The sequence below is a fragment of the Phalacrocorax aristotelis genome, chromosome 2, assembly GCF_949628215.1.
Source record: "Phalacrocorax aristotelis chromosome 2, bGulAri2.1, whole genome shotgun sequence".
NCBI lineage: Eukaryota > Metazoa > Chordata > Aves > Suliformes > Phalacrocoracidae > Phalacrocorax > Phalacrocorax aristotelis.
Window position 1 is genome coordinate 15115957 of NC_134277.1, and position 17955 is coordinate 15133911.

At 37.4% G+C, this 17955-nt stretch overlaps 1 protein-coding gene across 2 annotated transcripts in view; it reads right to left on the reverse strand.

Moving 5' to 3' along the window:
* Positions 1-1197: 1197 nt before the first annotated feature.
* Positions 1198-17955, reverse strand: part of CCNY (cyclin Y) — a 130897-nt gene continuing 114139 nt past the window's right edge. For both annotated transcript variants that reach the window (XM_075082426.1, XM_075082427.1), the window contains 3 exons: positions 14819-14985; positions 10106-10268; positions 1198-4210 (listed from right to left, as the gene is read on the reverse strand). In XM_075082426.1, the coding sequence (XP_074938527.1) occupies positions 4094-4210; positions 10106-10268; positions 14819-14985 (447 nt within the window). In that variant the 3' untranslated portion in view covers positions 1198-4093. The remainder of the gene's footprint in view (positions 4211-10105; positions 10269-14818; positions 14986-17955) is intronic.

The window sequence follows — 17955 nt, forward strand, 5'->3', positions numbered from 1 at the left end:
GCAGAAAGACACTGCATTTTGGGCACAGATACTAACATCTCCATATACATCTAGGTCACATTCATGCAGGTGTGTTTGTATTTGAATTGTTTCCTCAGAACCTCTTAGGGACACTGAGTGGGCACTGCACTGCAGAGGTAGGCAGATGTTTTCTGTCAATTCAAGTCACAAACAATTCTGATTACAGCAATGTGTTTGAAACAGAAGTGAGGAAAGTGCTAAAAGCCAGGCTGAGTGAATTCCTTAAGATGACCACAGAGAAACAGAGAGGAGTATGAGTCTGCAGTGGATGTGCAGCCCTTCAGTTAGTAGTTTAAACATGTCACTGGAAAATGCAATTTTCATTACCAACAAAGGACGACTGTAAATAATTTGTTGCTTCAGCTGTTAAGGCTGGCTTTTTTTTTTGGTTCTGCCCTTTCAATTCCTCTATCCCCTCCCACATACTGCTATTTTTATATATAGCCAACACTACCAGACGTCACTTTGTCATCTGCCACCAATACACCATCACCCTTTCCTGATGAGGTTTCTGTTACTTCTAATCTTTAGGTTCTATCTAAGTTTTCTGGCATTAGGAAAGCTAGGAAGTAGAGAAAGAGGTGTTATAAACCAAGGTCTGAACTAAGACTCCATAAGTGTAAACAGTTCTTCCATCATGTTTTTAGTTTACATGATAAACTAAGCTAAATAAACTAAGGGAAGCTAAGCCATATATGCTGATCTCTCTCTCTCTCACAAAAAAAAAAAAAAGATAAATAAAGAGAAATAAAAAATACAATTATTGAAAAGGATACCATTACCCTGCTATGGGACAGGATTTTGTATTTAGCAATAGAAAATACGTATCATTGGAAAGACAAATAGGGTTTGTGGAAGGTGGAAAAGGTGATTTGACTTTTTTCTTCTTTTTGCACTTTATCACATGACTCAAGTGTTCTCAGTCCCAAAGAACAGTCTCTGTCAGAATGAGATCTATCACTGACACAAAATGAAATATAAACAAAAAATAAAATATAAACAAGTCTGCAGATGGAAAAAGGAATTAGAGAAACATATCTGGGCTGCAGAGGGATACATGAATAAAAACCCTTACAAGACACCTTTTTCAAGAATTTATCCAATTACCAATGCATAAATGACCAAACGAATGGCCCACTGGCTTAACACATAAAAATAATTCATTAAGACAGTGACGCATGAAGGGACAGATTTATTACATCTCCTACACCGTTTCGTTTCTGAGCCGGTGACCAAAGCAATAATGAAAACCTTAATCCAGAAAACATTTACAGCAGATTTAGTTTCAGGTTCTGAAGTGAAAAACACAATGTATTTGTGCTGTTAATTAAAACGCTAATTGGTTCTCCTCCCTTCTGACACTCGGGGTGATTCTCTAACCTTGCAAAAGCATTTTCCATACAGTAATTCTTAAAAAACTACGCTAAACACAACGTAATCCTAAATAATAATTATTTTTTTAATTACATAGTATAGAATACCTTGCAAACAAAAGACACCCATTAAGATTTCCTGACAGGTACTGTATATTTTTTGGCAACCCTGGAACAAACCAGAAGAAAAAGCAAAGAATTATTCTATAACCATGAGGGAAAGAAACGTCCATCTAAATGTAGAAGATTCAAACAGCAAAACTTAAACTAAAGGAAAAATCCACACTTACAGCAGATTTTTTTTTTAATTCTTAGTGCAAGAAACATAACCAAGTTAATCACAGAATCAGTACTAATTAAGAATATGGAAAATTCTCCTATACAGAGGTAGAGTCCAGTGCACAAGGCTAAAACGATATTCAATAGTCTAAACAAGACTGAGCCAGGTTTTACGGAATCCACTTTTTAAAGTATCAGACTGTATGTACATACATACAATAAATAGACTGTACAATCTTTAAAGTAGTTTAATAAACTTCACAAAAATTATAGTAGATGCATCGAGATCTTTACATAATCCAAAGTTCATATCTCTATCACCCAGACATGGATAAAACCAATATTCCTGATATCAAGTTAAATGGAAAATAGTTTAGCAAAGTGTTGATAAATCAAAATATTTTACGTATTTTAAAGCCTAAATTTATGCTTATAAAGGATGAATTTCAAATGCTCTGAAAATGTTCCTTTTGATACTATCTGTAAAGAGGTTTCAATGCTGTAATTCGCATTTGTATTGTTATAAACACTTTCCTTACATTCCATGTTCAAGGGAAAAATGGACTTGGATACTCACAGTTCTGATGCGTTGGCACAACAAGAAGTGATGACAATTAGATTATTTTAAAGGCCCAAAGGATATCAGGAGAATTTATGGACAAAACCTTCATGTCTCAAACTACACAAATCACATTAGAAAGTTAACAGAAAGCTGTTTGGTATTACTACTTCAATCCTGTCAGTGCCTCTCCGCCCGGAGGCATCCGATTAGCATTGCACTGGAAGTCAAGTGTGCATCTCTGGGCCCCTAGGTTTGCTACAAGCCCATAGGGCTTAATAAAACAAATACGGAATCTTTATGGTTTACCACAGTAGTGCATAAATCAGGGACGTCTGTTGCCATTCATTTCAGTGATAGTCACAAAGAAAGGATTACAGGGAACTAAGAGTTTTCAGCTATATCTTTCTAAACTGTGCAAAAAAAAAAAAAAAAAAAGGGAAAAAAAATCACCCTGGGCGTTATAAAGCAAATATGCTTATACTGACAAGTTATTTTCTAGAAAAGATTCTTACAAATTCCAAGGGGGCAACAGCCACAGTAAGTGGGAACTAGTAACAACAGAAGAGCTTAATAATCAGGGTTGAAAATTATGTTCACAGTTGCGTTACATTTAATTTCTATAAGCACCTACACTGAGAAAAATTGAGGGTTTGTATTTTAGCTTCGAAATCAAATCTACTTGTGACAAATACCTTGTTAAGATTTCCATTCTGCTCTTCTACAGGCCTTCTCACTGGAACAATTTTTTTTTATTATTTTTTGTTTTATACAAACAGGCTCACTTTGATTTAAAGTAAACATATAAAAATTGAGAATATTGCTTGCAACAATGGACCTGGAGGTGAAGGAATGAACTAGTCAGGCCATACAAAAAAAAAAAAGCTCCCTCAAAATGAACTCTGCTAAACTTCTAATGCTATGAAAATCTGCAAAAAGGATCACAAGATCTGTTGCAAATTTCAGAGATTTGGCCCAAGTCTTATCATCATCATCTGAATATTTTAATAACTGTATATTAACGAAAAATAAATGATTCCAAGAACTCAGGAAGGCACACGCACCCAAGTATACTATAAATAAAACACATCATGGAACTACGAAGATCTTCTGATCCCTGTACACGCTTTTGGTTCAGCACTATGGTCAAGTTCTCTCTTTTGAAATACAATAAAAGGCATACAAGAAATATAACATATGCATAATAATTATGAAGAATAATGCTAATAAGACAGCTTACGGAGAAAAGTGCAGTGAAAAAACCCAATGCTATTTATTCAGGGGCTTGTGCTACTGTAAATACAGACATTATTTGCTGCTGTGCAAGGGGAAGAATTTATCCTGGGAAGCAGCAATGAGGAACGCAAAAAAAAACAACAACAAAAAAAAAGATATTAAGAGAAACCTTTAGGATGGAACTCTCCCAACTTCACTCCTCTAGTGCACAGTCATCTGACTACATGGTTTGTGTTCATGCTGCCATTTCTCTTCATGAGTACAGCATATTAGGAAATGGCACAGTTCTTAAATATTTTTCTGCCTCTACTTCATTTTTATTTATTTCTTCTTCTAAGCACCTGATTTGCCGTTTCCTTATAAAAAGGGTAAAGCTGTTAGCGAAAGTGGGGAAAAAAATTGTTGCCCATCTTTTCTCCCGAACACTGATTTCTCCATTTCTCCTTCCACTAGGTATTTTACTCGTGTGCTACACAATGGGGAGGCACTGTAAAGGCAGCTTGACAGATTTAAAAATAAAAAAAATCAAAAGTCTTTTTTTTTCTTTATGCCCCCGCCCCCAGCCCACCCCCAAAAAATGGATGGATGAAACAGTACGTCCGTAGGAATATTCCAGTCTCCTCTGTTAGGAGATAATAGCAGGGGACCATCTAACCACAGTCAGATTGTCAGCACTGACTGACCGTTTCTTTGAGGCTTTCCTGAAATCCTTATATGTATCTTCACACAAACGGGAAATGGCCTGAAAGACAAAAGAAAAAAAAAACCCAAAAGCTCAATTGCGATGACCACAGCTGTACAGGTAAAATACAACTACACGCGGATTTCTACATATAGGTAGAACTACAAAAAGTTACTTCATTAAGCAAAACCCGTGAAGAGCTTCTCCCCAAATCCTCTTTCTCATTTCATTAATCTTAATAGAAAGAAACACACTGACATTTCATTGCCCACCAAAGCTGCTTCTGAAGGGCTCAGTGGGCATATGCAAAGTCTTTTTTTTCCAGGTTAACCATCACAAATCTCATCGAGGTAGCTGACAATGCTTACCCACCGCTATATAGTACTTGTATACAGCACTTCATTAGTGAAAAATTGTGGAAAACTTAACAATTACAGAAATTGTAAGTATATTTGGAGAATCTATAAAAAGGATGGCTTTTCTTTTTTTAATTTCCTAAAAAGCCTTGTAGTAATTACATTTTTCCCTACTGATAAATGGTCTGGCAGAATACTTGCCCTGCTTCGCTTACAGAGCTGATGTTCACTTGCCTCTCGGAAAGAGATGGTGATTTCTGTGTGATCAGGCTATCTTATATGGTGCCAGTGGGAAATAAGCTCATATTCAGAATAATTTAATTTGCATTACAAATACACGGAAATGTTAAAAACCTTTTAAAGAGAGAGACAAACATTATTCAAATGTTGATCCTATTATACTATACTGGAGTTAACGTTTTATGTTCTCCTACTGTTTTTGGGCAAGTTTAAAACAAATATTTGTTATGGACCTCATGCACAACTACACTGTGCCCTAAAATAGCACATCTATTAGAGTTCTTGTGGTTGGCAACAGTACGGGCATTAACCCTGGTGATCAAATGCGCAGAACTGCAGAGAAAGCTCACTGCAAGGAGTACTCAAGGTCAAATTAAAAAATAAGATTAACTAAAACAGTATTTTTATTTACTCAGGAATGCTTTGAAGTGGTGTCTTAAGATACAATGTTTAATAAAAAGTGCTGTACAAACAAAACCAGTACAAGTGTTTGATTATAACACAAGGCAATACAAATAAACAGCCTGACTCCACTGATCGTCATTTTCTTTCTTGATCTTTACTTCTATAGCACAGCAAGTTGTAGCAGTGAAGAGTCCTTTAATCTTAATACTCCTGCAAAGACCAGAGGTAGGTATAACAGAAGGACACAACTCATACATCTGAGAGCAAGTTCACCTAATGCTTTGGTCAAGCCAGCCACAAGACATGGTTAAAATGAAAAAAAAAAAAAACAAAACAAAACAACACAAAACCTGTCACCAGCACCAAGAAACCAGTTGCTGCTTTTTAGTTGGAAACTGAATTTCCTTTTAAGAGCATTCTTGAACACAGATTTCTTTCTTGGTGCACATGAAGAGAACAGCAGAATAAAATAACACAAATATTCCTGTTGCTTTGTAGACCATAATTTAACTCTCTTAGAATTGCTTGATTACGTTTTATTTAATTTAATCAGGAACTCAATGGACTAAGAAAGTTTATGCAATTCAATTGGATTTAAAAATCAAAGAGATGAGAAGTGTTTAATCATTAAATAATGTGCCAAAGCATAGCTTGGCAAATAGGCGTCCTGAGGTGGAGCTCAGCTTCTTTCAGCTGCCAAATCAGGCTATTGCTGTAGGCATAGCCAGAGCAGGTAAACACTTCAAAATTGCCTGTTTCACAGGAAAATATCTGTCCTGGCACTTGGTCAGACAGAAAGAAATTTTGCTTGGAAATAGCACTTAATATTTGGTATCTCTAGTCTCTGGTGATTTATCATATGGGTAAGAAACACACTGACTGTTGTTTAAAGCAATCCTATGTCTAAAGACGACTCTTTATTTGCAAATAATTTACAAAATTGACATTTGGAGCCTATTTGGCAAGTTAACTAGTCAACTTTAGTGTAACATAAGGGGAAACAAGACAAAAGCAGGAAACTGTAAATATTTATTATTGTCCTTCAGTTAGAATAAATCCAAATAGCTTATAACACCTTTCAGTCGACTGATATTTCTGTTGCTTTTATTGCTAGAAAAAGAAACCAATTTTTGACAACTGCAATGTCAAACTGCGTTTGACAACTGTATGACCATTTGTCATATGAAACCAAAACATTCTTAAAAACAGCAACACTTCAACCGTGTGAAATTTTGTTGGACTTTATTGTATTATCTGTAATCAGCTAGAAAAATGCATACATACATATTCTTCCATTGTATATACCCATGCAGAACTAGAAGTCACTTCCTCTGCTGAGTTTTATGACTCTAGATGAGACACTGTCACTGGTGAAGGGAGCGGATAAGGAGAAAGGAGCAGGGAGAAAGGCAGTAGTAGTATGAATTTTGGCTGCATGCACATGTCTGTGCAGGGCAGGAAAGCAGCAGGGCTATGGCTTCACTGCTGGGAACGAACAAAGGCACACAACTGTGAGTGCTGCAGCACCCACAAAAATGGACAAACGAGAGGGATTTAGCAGGGACAGGAAGGGATATATATAAGGCAAATGTGTAAAAGGAAAAAAAAAAAAAAGAGAGAGAGGGAGATCACTAGAGCAACTAGAAGCTGTGATGATTGGGGTTCTCCTTAATTTATGGAGAATTAAAAGAGCAGCAGTCGGGTTACTGCTGACAAGAAAGCAGGGGAGTTTTGCTCTCCCTTCGCTTCTTGGCTAAGAGGGTTCTGAACATACAAGACACGCAGGATTGCAATCAATCACTGCAACAGCAGGAAGCTGGAGGGACTAAAGACACTTCTCTACTTGTAACTTACATATTTTTCTCCTCCTTTTTGTCTGTTTGATCTATGGGGCTGTACCTCTTTAGGGAAGAAATTACAGCATGTAGTTCAATGGGTTTTAACTATGTGCTCAAGCATTGTCCTAACAATAAAAAGCTCAGACAACATATGGTCAGTTATTGGGAGTGCACTAATGAATGCTCTTACAAAATCTAGCCTTGAAACGAGCACAGTGCTAAGGTCACAAGCAGAAATAGGGTAGGCACGTTTTGTGGACTTACCCCAAAGAGCAGAATCTGACTCACATTTAGCTTAGTAGCAGGTGCAAGAGTAGGAAATTACCAAATGGTGGATTAAGGTTGGAGATCCAACAACCTTCTTGGCAGAAAAATCTATCATATTAGAAAACAGTTCTCAGGAGAAGCAAAGGAAGCCTTGACATTTGTCATAATTAAAAGGAAGGAGAAAACACACTACAACCTACGCTGGCTGGAACAAACTGCACTGGCAGGCGGACAGACTGGATGATCTAATTGTCATTTTTAACTTGCATGATTCCATACAATGGGAAAATCAAAAGAAGAGGGGTCATGAAAATGGCTTCTGGCTACTAGGTGGACTAGCATAACAAATTCAGGACACTTTTAGGCCACAGGCTGACGAAAAGTAAGAAAAAATTACTTTCATTTAGTCATTTAAAAGACAAAGCTGCTTCTCAAGTGTCAGTTCTGGGAACATTAAAGAAGGCAAAACATCCACTGCAGATGCTCCAGAAAGCGATGCCATTTTTAACAAGTACTATAACCTCTTATAACACCTCTAAGCTGATGGATCTTGTCCAGCATTTCCATTTGATGAGGAACAGTATTTACTAGCCTTGTCCTTGGTCTTCTTGGGGTTTTTTCTTCATCACAGGTATGTCAACCTCATGATATTTGCAGGAATAGCAAGACAGATTCTGCCATGCCAGATCTAATACTCCTGCTTGAGATACATAAAATAGCTTGGAAATGCAGAGGTAGCAAATATGTGTCATAACATAACCATTTATCTAGGCAAGACCTTTCATAATCTCAAATGTCAGTAAGTTGTTTTAAATCTTAGGACTGAGCAAGGTCCTTTCAGTTTACCAGACAAGGCAAACCCTTCCACTGCATACATACATTCGCTACGAGTCTGTTGTCTCTCATCACGGACAGCAGCTTTTCTCTTAGTATCAAACATATCACTGCCTGTGTGGTACTGCCACCTACTCCACTTGACAATTGAGGCAACTGTTTTAAAAACAGAGAACTCTGGGCTGAACAGCACATGAGAGACCTAGAAAAGTGCTGCAAATGCATTTTGATAACTCTTGGCAAGCTAAATGCTTAGCTGTGCTCAAGGAACGAGGCTATAAATTAAGCTGTCAACTAGTTTCAAGGACGCACTAATGACAGCCAAGTATTGCCAGGGAACAAGGCGGTTCCTGTCATGTTCCCATCCTTCTGGCCACAGAACAGAGTCAAGGAGCTGGTAGACTAAGTTGGTTTCACAGCAGATACTCATCCTCTTCCCTGAAGGCATCCTCTTTGGCTAGCAGGGTTGTTTTACAGCCAACTTCTGCTAGCAGCACAAAGCATCCCCAACATGAGAAAATCTTTAAGAATATGGATTTATCGAAAAAGATATTCCATTATTTCTTTTTAAATATGCCTTCTCTTTAGTTAGTACAGAAGAACCACCAGTATTCTGTGGGTATTTACAGTAATTTCCTATTTTCTTTTCTTCTAAGGTTTTAGGAGCTGTTGTTGTTACCTTCATTTTTAACCTGATGTTATACGTTGTGTGTGATACAGACCAACGGTGTTGGGAAACACTGTGGGCTGCATTCTCTTCAAAAAGTAATTACCTCGATTTTAATATATGTAATGGCACTTATTATCCAGACCCACCACCTAATAACTTAGTAAATTACCTCTTTTCATTTAAGATTACAGTCCCAATGAATTTTCATTTTTTAAAGTTCTCTTCAATAGAAACAAAATCTGATGCAAATCTACATCACACTCCACACACAAAATTAAGTTACATTCTTATTGGTGCTATCTGCGAAATGTAGAAAGAATATTTAGAAAGAATGAGAAATACAACTTTAGCGAAATCTGCTTTGACTCTTTCTCCACCACTTTCTGTTCTCATTACAGTCACAAACAAGTCAATTAACCTTCCCACGCACCATCTCCCCCCATAAAAACATGTATAGTACTGCCTGCATGTTTTACAGGAGCACTAGGAGTTTCAGAACATGCAAAGTTCACTCTAACCCACAGACAAACAACATCCAGTGCAAAGCTGTGATATAATTAAAGATGGGCGATGTTCAAAGCAATTAGCATCTAATGACAGATTTCAAAATTATTAACAAAATATGTACACACTCATGCAATAATGCCCTTGTTTGAAAAACCTAATATCAGAAAGCTCAGGAAAAATAGATTCCAGTCTTGCAAAGTGCCCACAATTGGCTCATGATTTTAAATTCCTCCTGTATCTGTGGGAATTCATTGTGCCCTGCATTTCACAGATCCAGACCATCCGACGTAGTGCCTTCTGCACGTGGTATACTCAGGTCTCATAAGCATTCATGATTTATTCACTGAAGACGTGTGCTCATTTCTGTTTTCCCATTACTGAGAAAAACACCACAGGAGATAACAGACTTGGATCTATGTGAAGTAGAGCAGTGGCAGATAACAAGAACATGGAATAGTTATTTTCAGCAATACTGGTTAATATTCCATCTTTTAAGGTGCATAATTGGTTCTAAGAAACCAAACAAACACACAAAACCAGACTGTGAACAGAGTAATTGAAAAACTTGTGGGTACTTTCACAAGGCCAATTTAGACAACTGGAACTGAAAAAGAATTGGAAAGCAAGGGAAGGTATGAAGCAAATCGGGCCAAAAAGCTGTCCCCGCGTCCATATATACCCAAAGCACAAACAAAACAGTTATGAAAATCAGGGCACACGATATTGCAGTATCTCATGGGAATATTCGGGAAGAGATGGGAGAAGGGAGAAACAACGCAAAAATTCCAAATCCCCCTATATATTCAACTCTGAGCAATCTAAAAAGAAAGTGTCTTACCTCAAGTTTATATGCTCTGTCCCTGCTGAGGGGCTCCAAAGGAAAACTCAGGTTATTCGCTTCTGCCAGGTAACGCAAATCAAAATAATACTTGGCATAAACACTGGAAGGAACATTAATATTGAACTGCAACAGCTCAAGAAACTGGCGTTCTAGCTCATTCCTGAAAGAAGATAAATGCGAAAACGTATTTCAGACTGTACATTCTGAATGTAATTTAATTTGCAAATGATATAAACCAAGTTCATTTCTTATTCTTGCCAGATGCAATTACCCTAGCCTAAAGTTTGACCTAGTCAACCAAGTTCTATTGGCATACGTACACCAATGAGGAATATGAAAGATGCTGCGTGTTGCAGCTGCTACTGCAATGCCAATCAAACCCACACACAGGCAGAAGGGCACCTTTATCAGTTTAGTTAATACAATCTGGGAGAGGAAAGCTAACAGGAAAAAAAAATCTTGCAGTTTCTGCTGTACTTCCACTAGGTGGATCTGTACACACGGCTATGCAAACACAAAACACAAAACGACATACCCGAAATTTGTCTGACATGTCTCATAAATGCTGCAAATTACTCCAACTCCTAAATTACTGGATAACTTATTTACTCTCTTCAGAGTTTTATAATCTATGATTTAAAACTAGCCATGGGAAACCTGAATTTTTGAGCATACTGTCTTATCTTTCTTTATGAACAGAACAAAGACATTTTTCCCTACAACGTGCAATCAAAATTGACAGTGGTGATCATTTGGTTTTCAGTACCTGAAACAAATGTGTTTGTCAAAACACCGGATCAGAACAGAGGTCCTATTTGAGCTTCGACCCCACAAAAACTTTGGTATAGCAACACATTACACAGTACATTAAAAAGTATGTTAAGAAATAAGTAAAACAACAAAATTAAGGACTGGAAATTTTCATGAATTGCATGGTAACTAGATATCCTACATAATACTTATGCAGGGACTTATGATATATTCAAAACGGTGATTTCAAGATATGAGAAATAAAAAAATAAATGGGTGGGAAAAGCTGCATGTGTTTGCTGAAGAGTATATGGACTGCACAGCTGTGTTAGCAGCAGGTACTGACTATGATATCGCATTTCAGTTACATTTTGACTGCAGTGTAAGTGTGCAAGGAATGTGCAGGCAGTTGGCAATAGAAGAGGAAGGATCTGAGAATAAAAAGGAAGTACTGGTACAGTAGTTTTTCAACACTGAATGATTTTTCTTCTCACTCTTTACTCTTACATCGCTCTTACATCATAATAATTGTCTTTCCTTCACACTGACAAAATTCTATGTTTACATAGTGATAAATATGAATTAACATTAAAAGGCTCTCTAAAAGCTGGATATGGACTCTCTGGCATGAATTCACACTGTTGAAGATTCTAGCTTTCAAAAAAAATCCAAATTTAAAAAAATTACATTTTAAGATGCCTATCAATAAATACAGAAGATTACCTTTAAATTTCCTTTTATACTGACAAGATTTTACTTTCTGCAAGCTAAGCCTAAAGTCTGTGTTAATGGACAATATAAAGCCTGTTTGAATGGAGAAAGACTTCGGCTGTACCTCCTTTGAAGGGCATCCCCAAATCTTTAAGAATCATACATAGCTTCTAATGCTTACTATCCCTTAGTTCCCAGATTTGAAGGCTAGATCATCAGACTAACGACAGATCAGAAAGAACAAAAAAAATGCAGGTATTTCGGATTTGAACTAATGTAGTATAACTAACCACCATACCCCTTTTCCCTGATACATCCACATTCAACTACTTTAGCACATCCCTTCCTGTGGCCACTCCCCACATTCAACCAGAAACTCAGGGTAATGCTACATACATGACTACAGACACATACTGCTGCTCACTCCTCCCAAGTCCTCTGTTAGCTTTTAGGCACAGTTCAACGTACTGCTGGTGACTTACAAAACTCAGGAAGGTCAGCATGACGTTTTGCAAGATACACTTATGCTGAATGATTCACAGCAGTTGAAGACTTTGACCTAGAGGTTTTCTGCCTTATTAATATAAACAGTGAAAGCCCCCATCTTGCACAGAGCTAGACACTTCAAATTCATAATATTGTACTGTCCCAACTACCCAAAAAATGAGAATGAAAAAAAAATCCACCACACTAAGGACTGAAGGAAAAAAAATTTGGAAGAACTGGCAGCAAGAATATAAACATCAGCTCAACAAGCACCAAAATCTTTGCTAGAGAACTGACAAGGAGCCTCAAACAGAAAGCCCATGAGCCAGATCACCAAGTACCACAAAGAGAGCACAGGCTCCCCAAAGGCTTCTGGTTTTGCAGTTTGTGAGAACCCTAAAATCTTTAAGAAAAGGTTAAGATGCTAGAAACTTTGAGGACAAGGACCCCTCAGAGTTTGGCTTAGGGAATGTGCAGTACAGAAAGAGGGTCAGTCTTAGCACAGGAGCATGGGCCTGCCATGTGAGTAATGGTGTTATATAGCTCAAGTGCAAATTCTAACAGGAGCACCATCACATGTGTTTGTCAGAAACAATAACCTCTTTTTTTGTTTCCTTTCACACCATCACAGTATGCCTCATCACCTGTCTTCAGAAAAAGCCCTGAGAATCAGCAATTTCAAAACTCATATTTATAACCATTCCTGATTAATACTGTCACATGCCACAGTCAAACCTGTCAGTCTGCTTCAAGCAGTTCAACACTCCAGCTCATGTCCCAGCTTCAGAAATACTTTAAAAGCTCCCAGATTTGCCCTGGAGGAGGAGCGAATGGAGGGAGGCCCCTACTGCCACTGAACGCCCAAAAGCATGAGAAAAGGATCAAGGGAAAAGTAGCTTAGCAAAATCATTCAGAGAGCACTCAGAATAGTCAAGGAAGCATTATGAAATTGTTCTGCATGGAATAATTTTGCACACAGGAAATGTGAAGGGTCTGATTTTAGCTTCTTGTTCCCCTTTACCCCCTTTTTATTTTGGAAATCTCATTCTGTCTGGGTTATGTCAGAAAAGAAGTATCATTAACCACCCTTAAAGTAGTTTACATATTTTAAAACAGATACTGAAATGGCATTATGTGATATTTCCCACCTCTACTTTCCCCAAAACTAGTGAAAGTACCTACAGCATACCACAGCAATGCGAGCTTTGTGTTTTTAACTTTGACTCGGGGATAAAAACCCACGTTATTACAAATTACTTGTTAATACAAGATTCAGAGATAACTTTTCTAATACTTGAGCAATGACAGCTACTCACAATTTATAAGTCTTATCTAGCAGTGTATGTGCATGCTTAATTTAAAGCAATCAGCTGACTCCTAACGTTCAACCTTTCCCTTACAGATAATTTTTAGACCAGCTATCAATCTGACAAACAGCAAACTATTAAGAAACTAAAATAGGGCTGCTTTAGCAAAAGCGCTTGGCCTTTCACTGCTTTGAGATTGCAAGCTAAGATTAAAATAAACATTCTGTGTAAACATTTCTTCTCATCTGCTTCCCTCTTTCTCTCTTCCCTCCTCCCAGAGGGGTTATCCACAACAAACTCTCTTCAGTGGCTGCAATCCTGACTTAAGTGAGTTAAAGCAGAGACAAGTCCATGTACTTCTCATTACAGACACTTAGCTTTGCTTAAAAGAGCTCTGAAACACACAGATACTGTACTAAACCATCTTTTAATTTTATTGTTATTAGTTCTTATAAAAAAGGCGTGCACCAGCAGAGCAAAAGCATCACTCTCCAAACGCACATGCCACAGCGGCCTGTCGAGGCACCTGGCACCGTCCCAGCGCCAATTCCACCCACAGCCCTTCCAGCACCGCTCTCGCACACACGCTAGCTCAGGTAAGGGCACCTCGCAGTGTGTATGGTATGTGCCTCAGCCCTGAACACACAGACAACCTCCTGGCACTTCAGCCAAGATACACAATACCTAGTAAACAAACAAACAAACAAAGCCCTACGCTATTTAGTGAAATGAGCATTCATTTTATTATTTGTAAACATTAAGATTTAAATTGTATTAATTCTTATTATAGTTCTTTTTGTTACTGTTGGAATATACTTTTAACATGACTCGGCAGTATCCAGCCCGATGTCACAACTCTCTATGCTGTTACAATAAGCATTTCTTAAGAATGCCATTAGATTAAAAAATGGAAATTTCTCTTTGCAAGTTAAAAGACTAGATTTTTAACGTCTTGGAAATGAACTCAGCAGGATACAGGGGATAAAAACCCAAAAACAAAAACGCAAAAGCACTAATTTTGAATAATGGCAATAAATAAGTGGGTGATCATCTAAGGGTCATTAGGATCACAAGAATTTTTCTTCCTGCCTTACATGTTGGTCTACTGTGCGTATGGAGAACTAGCATGACAATACATGTTACTGAAGCAAATACATGCAGGCTCCTTGGATGTGGGGGCTTTTGTCAGGTCATACATTTAAATATTTTGCAGGTCTGTTTTCTTCACCATGGATGAACATCCAGTGATAAAATAGACTTCAACCACAAAACAAAAATAATCCATGTCTTCTATGTAAGCAACTGTCAAGTAGACCTCATGCCATCTATCAGCATCCACCATGCTTAGATACAATGCAGAGATACAAACTTTATATAATTTATGAGAGAACTTCCCGTCTCCCTCATACACACAGATCTTGGCATTCACTGACAAAGATAAACATACTGCACTCACATGTCTTCGACCGTGATATCTTTCAGGATCTGGCAGTAGTCCACGTTCCACACTGCCTGGTCGTCCCAAACTTTGGATGCCAGCAGAATTGCACCCAATACAATTCGCTTCCAGTTTGCTGGACAAATATCTATCTCTGCATAAGTCAAAAGTCTTTCAAGATACACCTGTGGAAACATTAAAATCAAGCCTTAATCTGTTTTGTCATTAAGTAGAAATGAAAAAGAAAACTATTCTCATAAACCCATTCTAGCAACTTTAAAACAGTAATCTCCTCTCAAGATGACTCTTTTATAAAAGCTGTAAGCTTAAATACAAACATTTATGCCAAGCTCAAGACTGAATGTGATAAATGCATATTTTTGTTGGCCTTTGCTTTCTGATCTTATTACCAGAAAAACACCTGCTATCCTTCTATCTGTAACCGTTGGTAACAGTCACATGTTGGAATGAATTTAAATGATAGCTTAAATAGATCACTAAAATAATAACGTAAATAAATAAAATACAAATTACTAATGAGGAAGGCAAGGGTATACCACCAATAACAGTCACTAGCTATCATACAAACAACTATAGTTGTAATTTACAGGCAATCAATCAATTATCAGCTATGGCATCATGTCATGCTGGGCCCCTCTGGCGAGCCTGTGTGAGGAGGTTCTACAGGCACCTGTAGGATGGATCGATGAACAATTACCCCAGAAACAGCAAACTGAACAAATAGGAAAGGCATGTGCCAGGAAGGTAATTCATAACAGTTTCCTCTGGAGATGAGTTATAGTCATGCTGTCGGACCTACAAGAACTGAGAAACTCAGGACACCATAGTCTGTCCCAATCTACCCAAGGCCACCAACACAGGCTAGCATCAACCAGAGCTCATATAACCCAGACCTCATCCAAGAGGGTGGTGGGTACTATTTACAAAGACTACAGGGTTATATACGCACATCTGGTGAAACACAGGACTCTGGAGGGACTTCCTGAACACCTACCAAAAAAGGCTGCTTGGGGTGTGAGTGCAGTATGACCCTCTGTTCCCAAACACAGAGCTAGGCTGGCCCCCTGCAACTGATGCTCCAGCCAGGGAACCTTGGGTGAATACACACAGGATCCACAGGAGTAATTCAACATGCTGTGTGAATAGTTATCTGTTACCGATAACAGCAGCTCAATTACATTAATAATAACAGACTGATAAACAAAATGAGTTCTAAGAAATACTGGTTGTGGATGATCTGTGTGCCCCCCTACTCCATCCCTTGTTAGGGACAGGGAAATTACAATTATTATGAATACTTACATGCAAGGTGAACAAAACTGAATACTTCTGCAATCCTCAACACTTAAAGAGTTTATACACTAGCTGAGAAGACACATAATAAATCTCCTACAGTTTCACTAAGTTAATGTTTATTAGCATGTAATCAAGTAATACTCAAAGAATAGTTAATATATCCCAAATTCAATGCAGGATACAAGCTGGTAAGGATTTGAGGGGAATGGGAAAGGGGGGACATAGGGGGAAATTAAAACCCAGAACAGCTTGTGATTTTCCATAAGGATGCACTCTCATACAAGCACACAGAGGACCTTCAAGTGATCTGTGCTTCTGGAAAGGTCTAGCATTAGTAGCAAATATTACATACTTTAAAAGTAATAACACATATTCTTTGAAGCTCCTGTATTTTTATGAGTCACCAATAACATCAAGGCCAATTACATCCTTTATATAGTTTTGTTAATTAATTTTCACAATTATGATATGTACAAGTAATTAGAGCTTGGCAACAAAATCATCAAAAACAGTTGACAGCTGTTGTATAATTTGAAGTTTTACAGAAAGAAATATATTTTATAAAAAAATATTAATATCTGAATACATGTACACAGATATTCAGCCCACAAAATGAACTGTCTCACACACTCTTGTATAAACGGCACACTGATCTAGAAAAACATGAGAAAAAATACAAAACACACAATGTTGGACAACTTTTGTTCAAAGCGGCCACCACAAAGTATAAGTTCTTTGCTTCCTACTCTTACTGAAAGAAAATAAAACTTAAGTGTCAGTGTCTGTAACAGTCACTAATACAGTCATATTACAACGAATTCACATGTAAAAAGTATAACATTTTCTCTCCTCAACAGTCCACCTCTCCCAAGCAACGGATTTCTCAGTCCACTGCGAGGTTGTTTCAAACGGGTTTCACTGCACTCTTCTGGCAATGATTTAAGGAAAACCAAATGCAGTCATTTATTCAGTTAGTAAATTCTGCTCTGATTCAGAAACAAGTTTTTTTACTGCCTTCACTAGCATCAAGGAAGTGAACTTGTTCTGCAGTTTCATTTCTCACCTGTGGAACGACTTGCTGTACACAAAGGAGCAGAACTTGAAACTGGTAGTGCTTCAACATGACAACACAGACACATTTACTAAAACCAACAGTTAGTCCTAATAGGCTACTCTATAAAAATAAAGGTTTGCATTTACTGAAGAATAACCTATTCTTTGTATCTTGTAACAGCTCTTATAATACCCCCTTCACTGCATTGTGATTAAAAGCAATTAGGTGGTTATTTAGGTTGCTAGTATTCTTACAAGAGTTTACATCAACTGACAGAAACTAGCAGGAGACTTTATGCGATACTCTGATGACAGTAAAATACACCTGCAAAATATTATACATATGTGAAAGGCTTCACATTTTATAAAAAACAGAACGCTGCTTCGGATTCTGAAGGGCCAGCATTTTGGTTTCGATTTTAAATACCTAAAGATATTATTCTACAAATGCTGAAATAAATCCACTTCTGCTTTAACATAAGAAATACATAGCCACTAAGAAAACTGAAAACGTTCCTGTTACATGTATGTTTTAAAATAATGTTGAAATTTTTTACTTAATTTTAAACATTTTTAAGAGGGACTGACTGTTTTATAGATGATTACTAAACGCACAAAACACTTAGAAAATATTTATCCCAAGTTTAGGGGATATCTGTACCTTCAAATAAATACTGGACTAACTTTGAACAAGTAACAAAAACTACCTTATAAAAGGAGCATACTTACAAAATGGCAAATGCATAGAAATCTTCTCTGGAAAAGCATCATCTCATTAATACTAA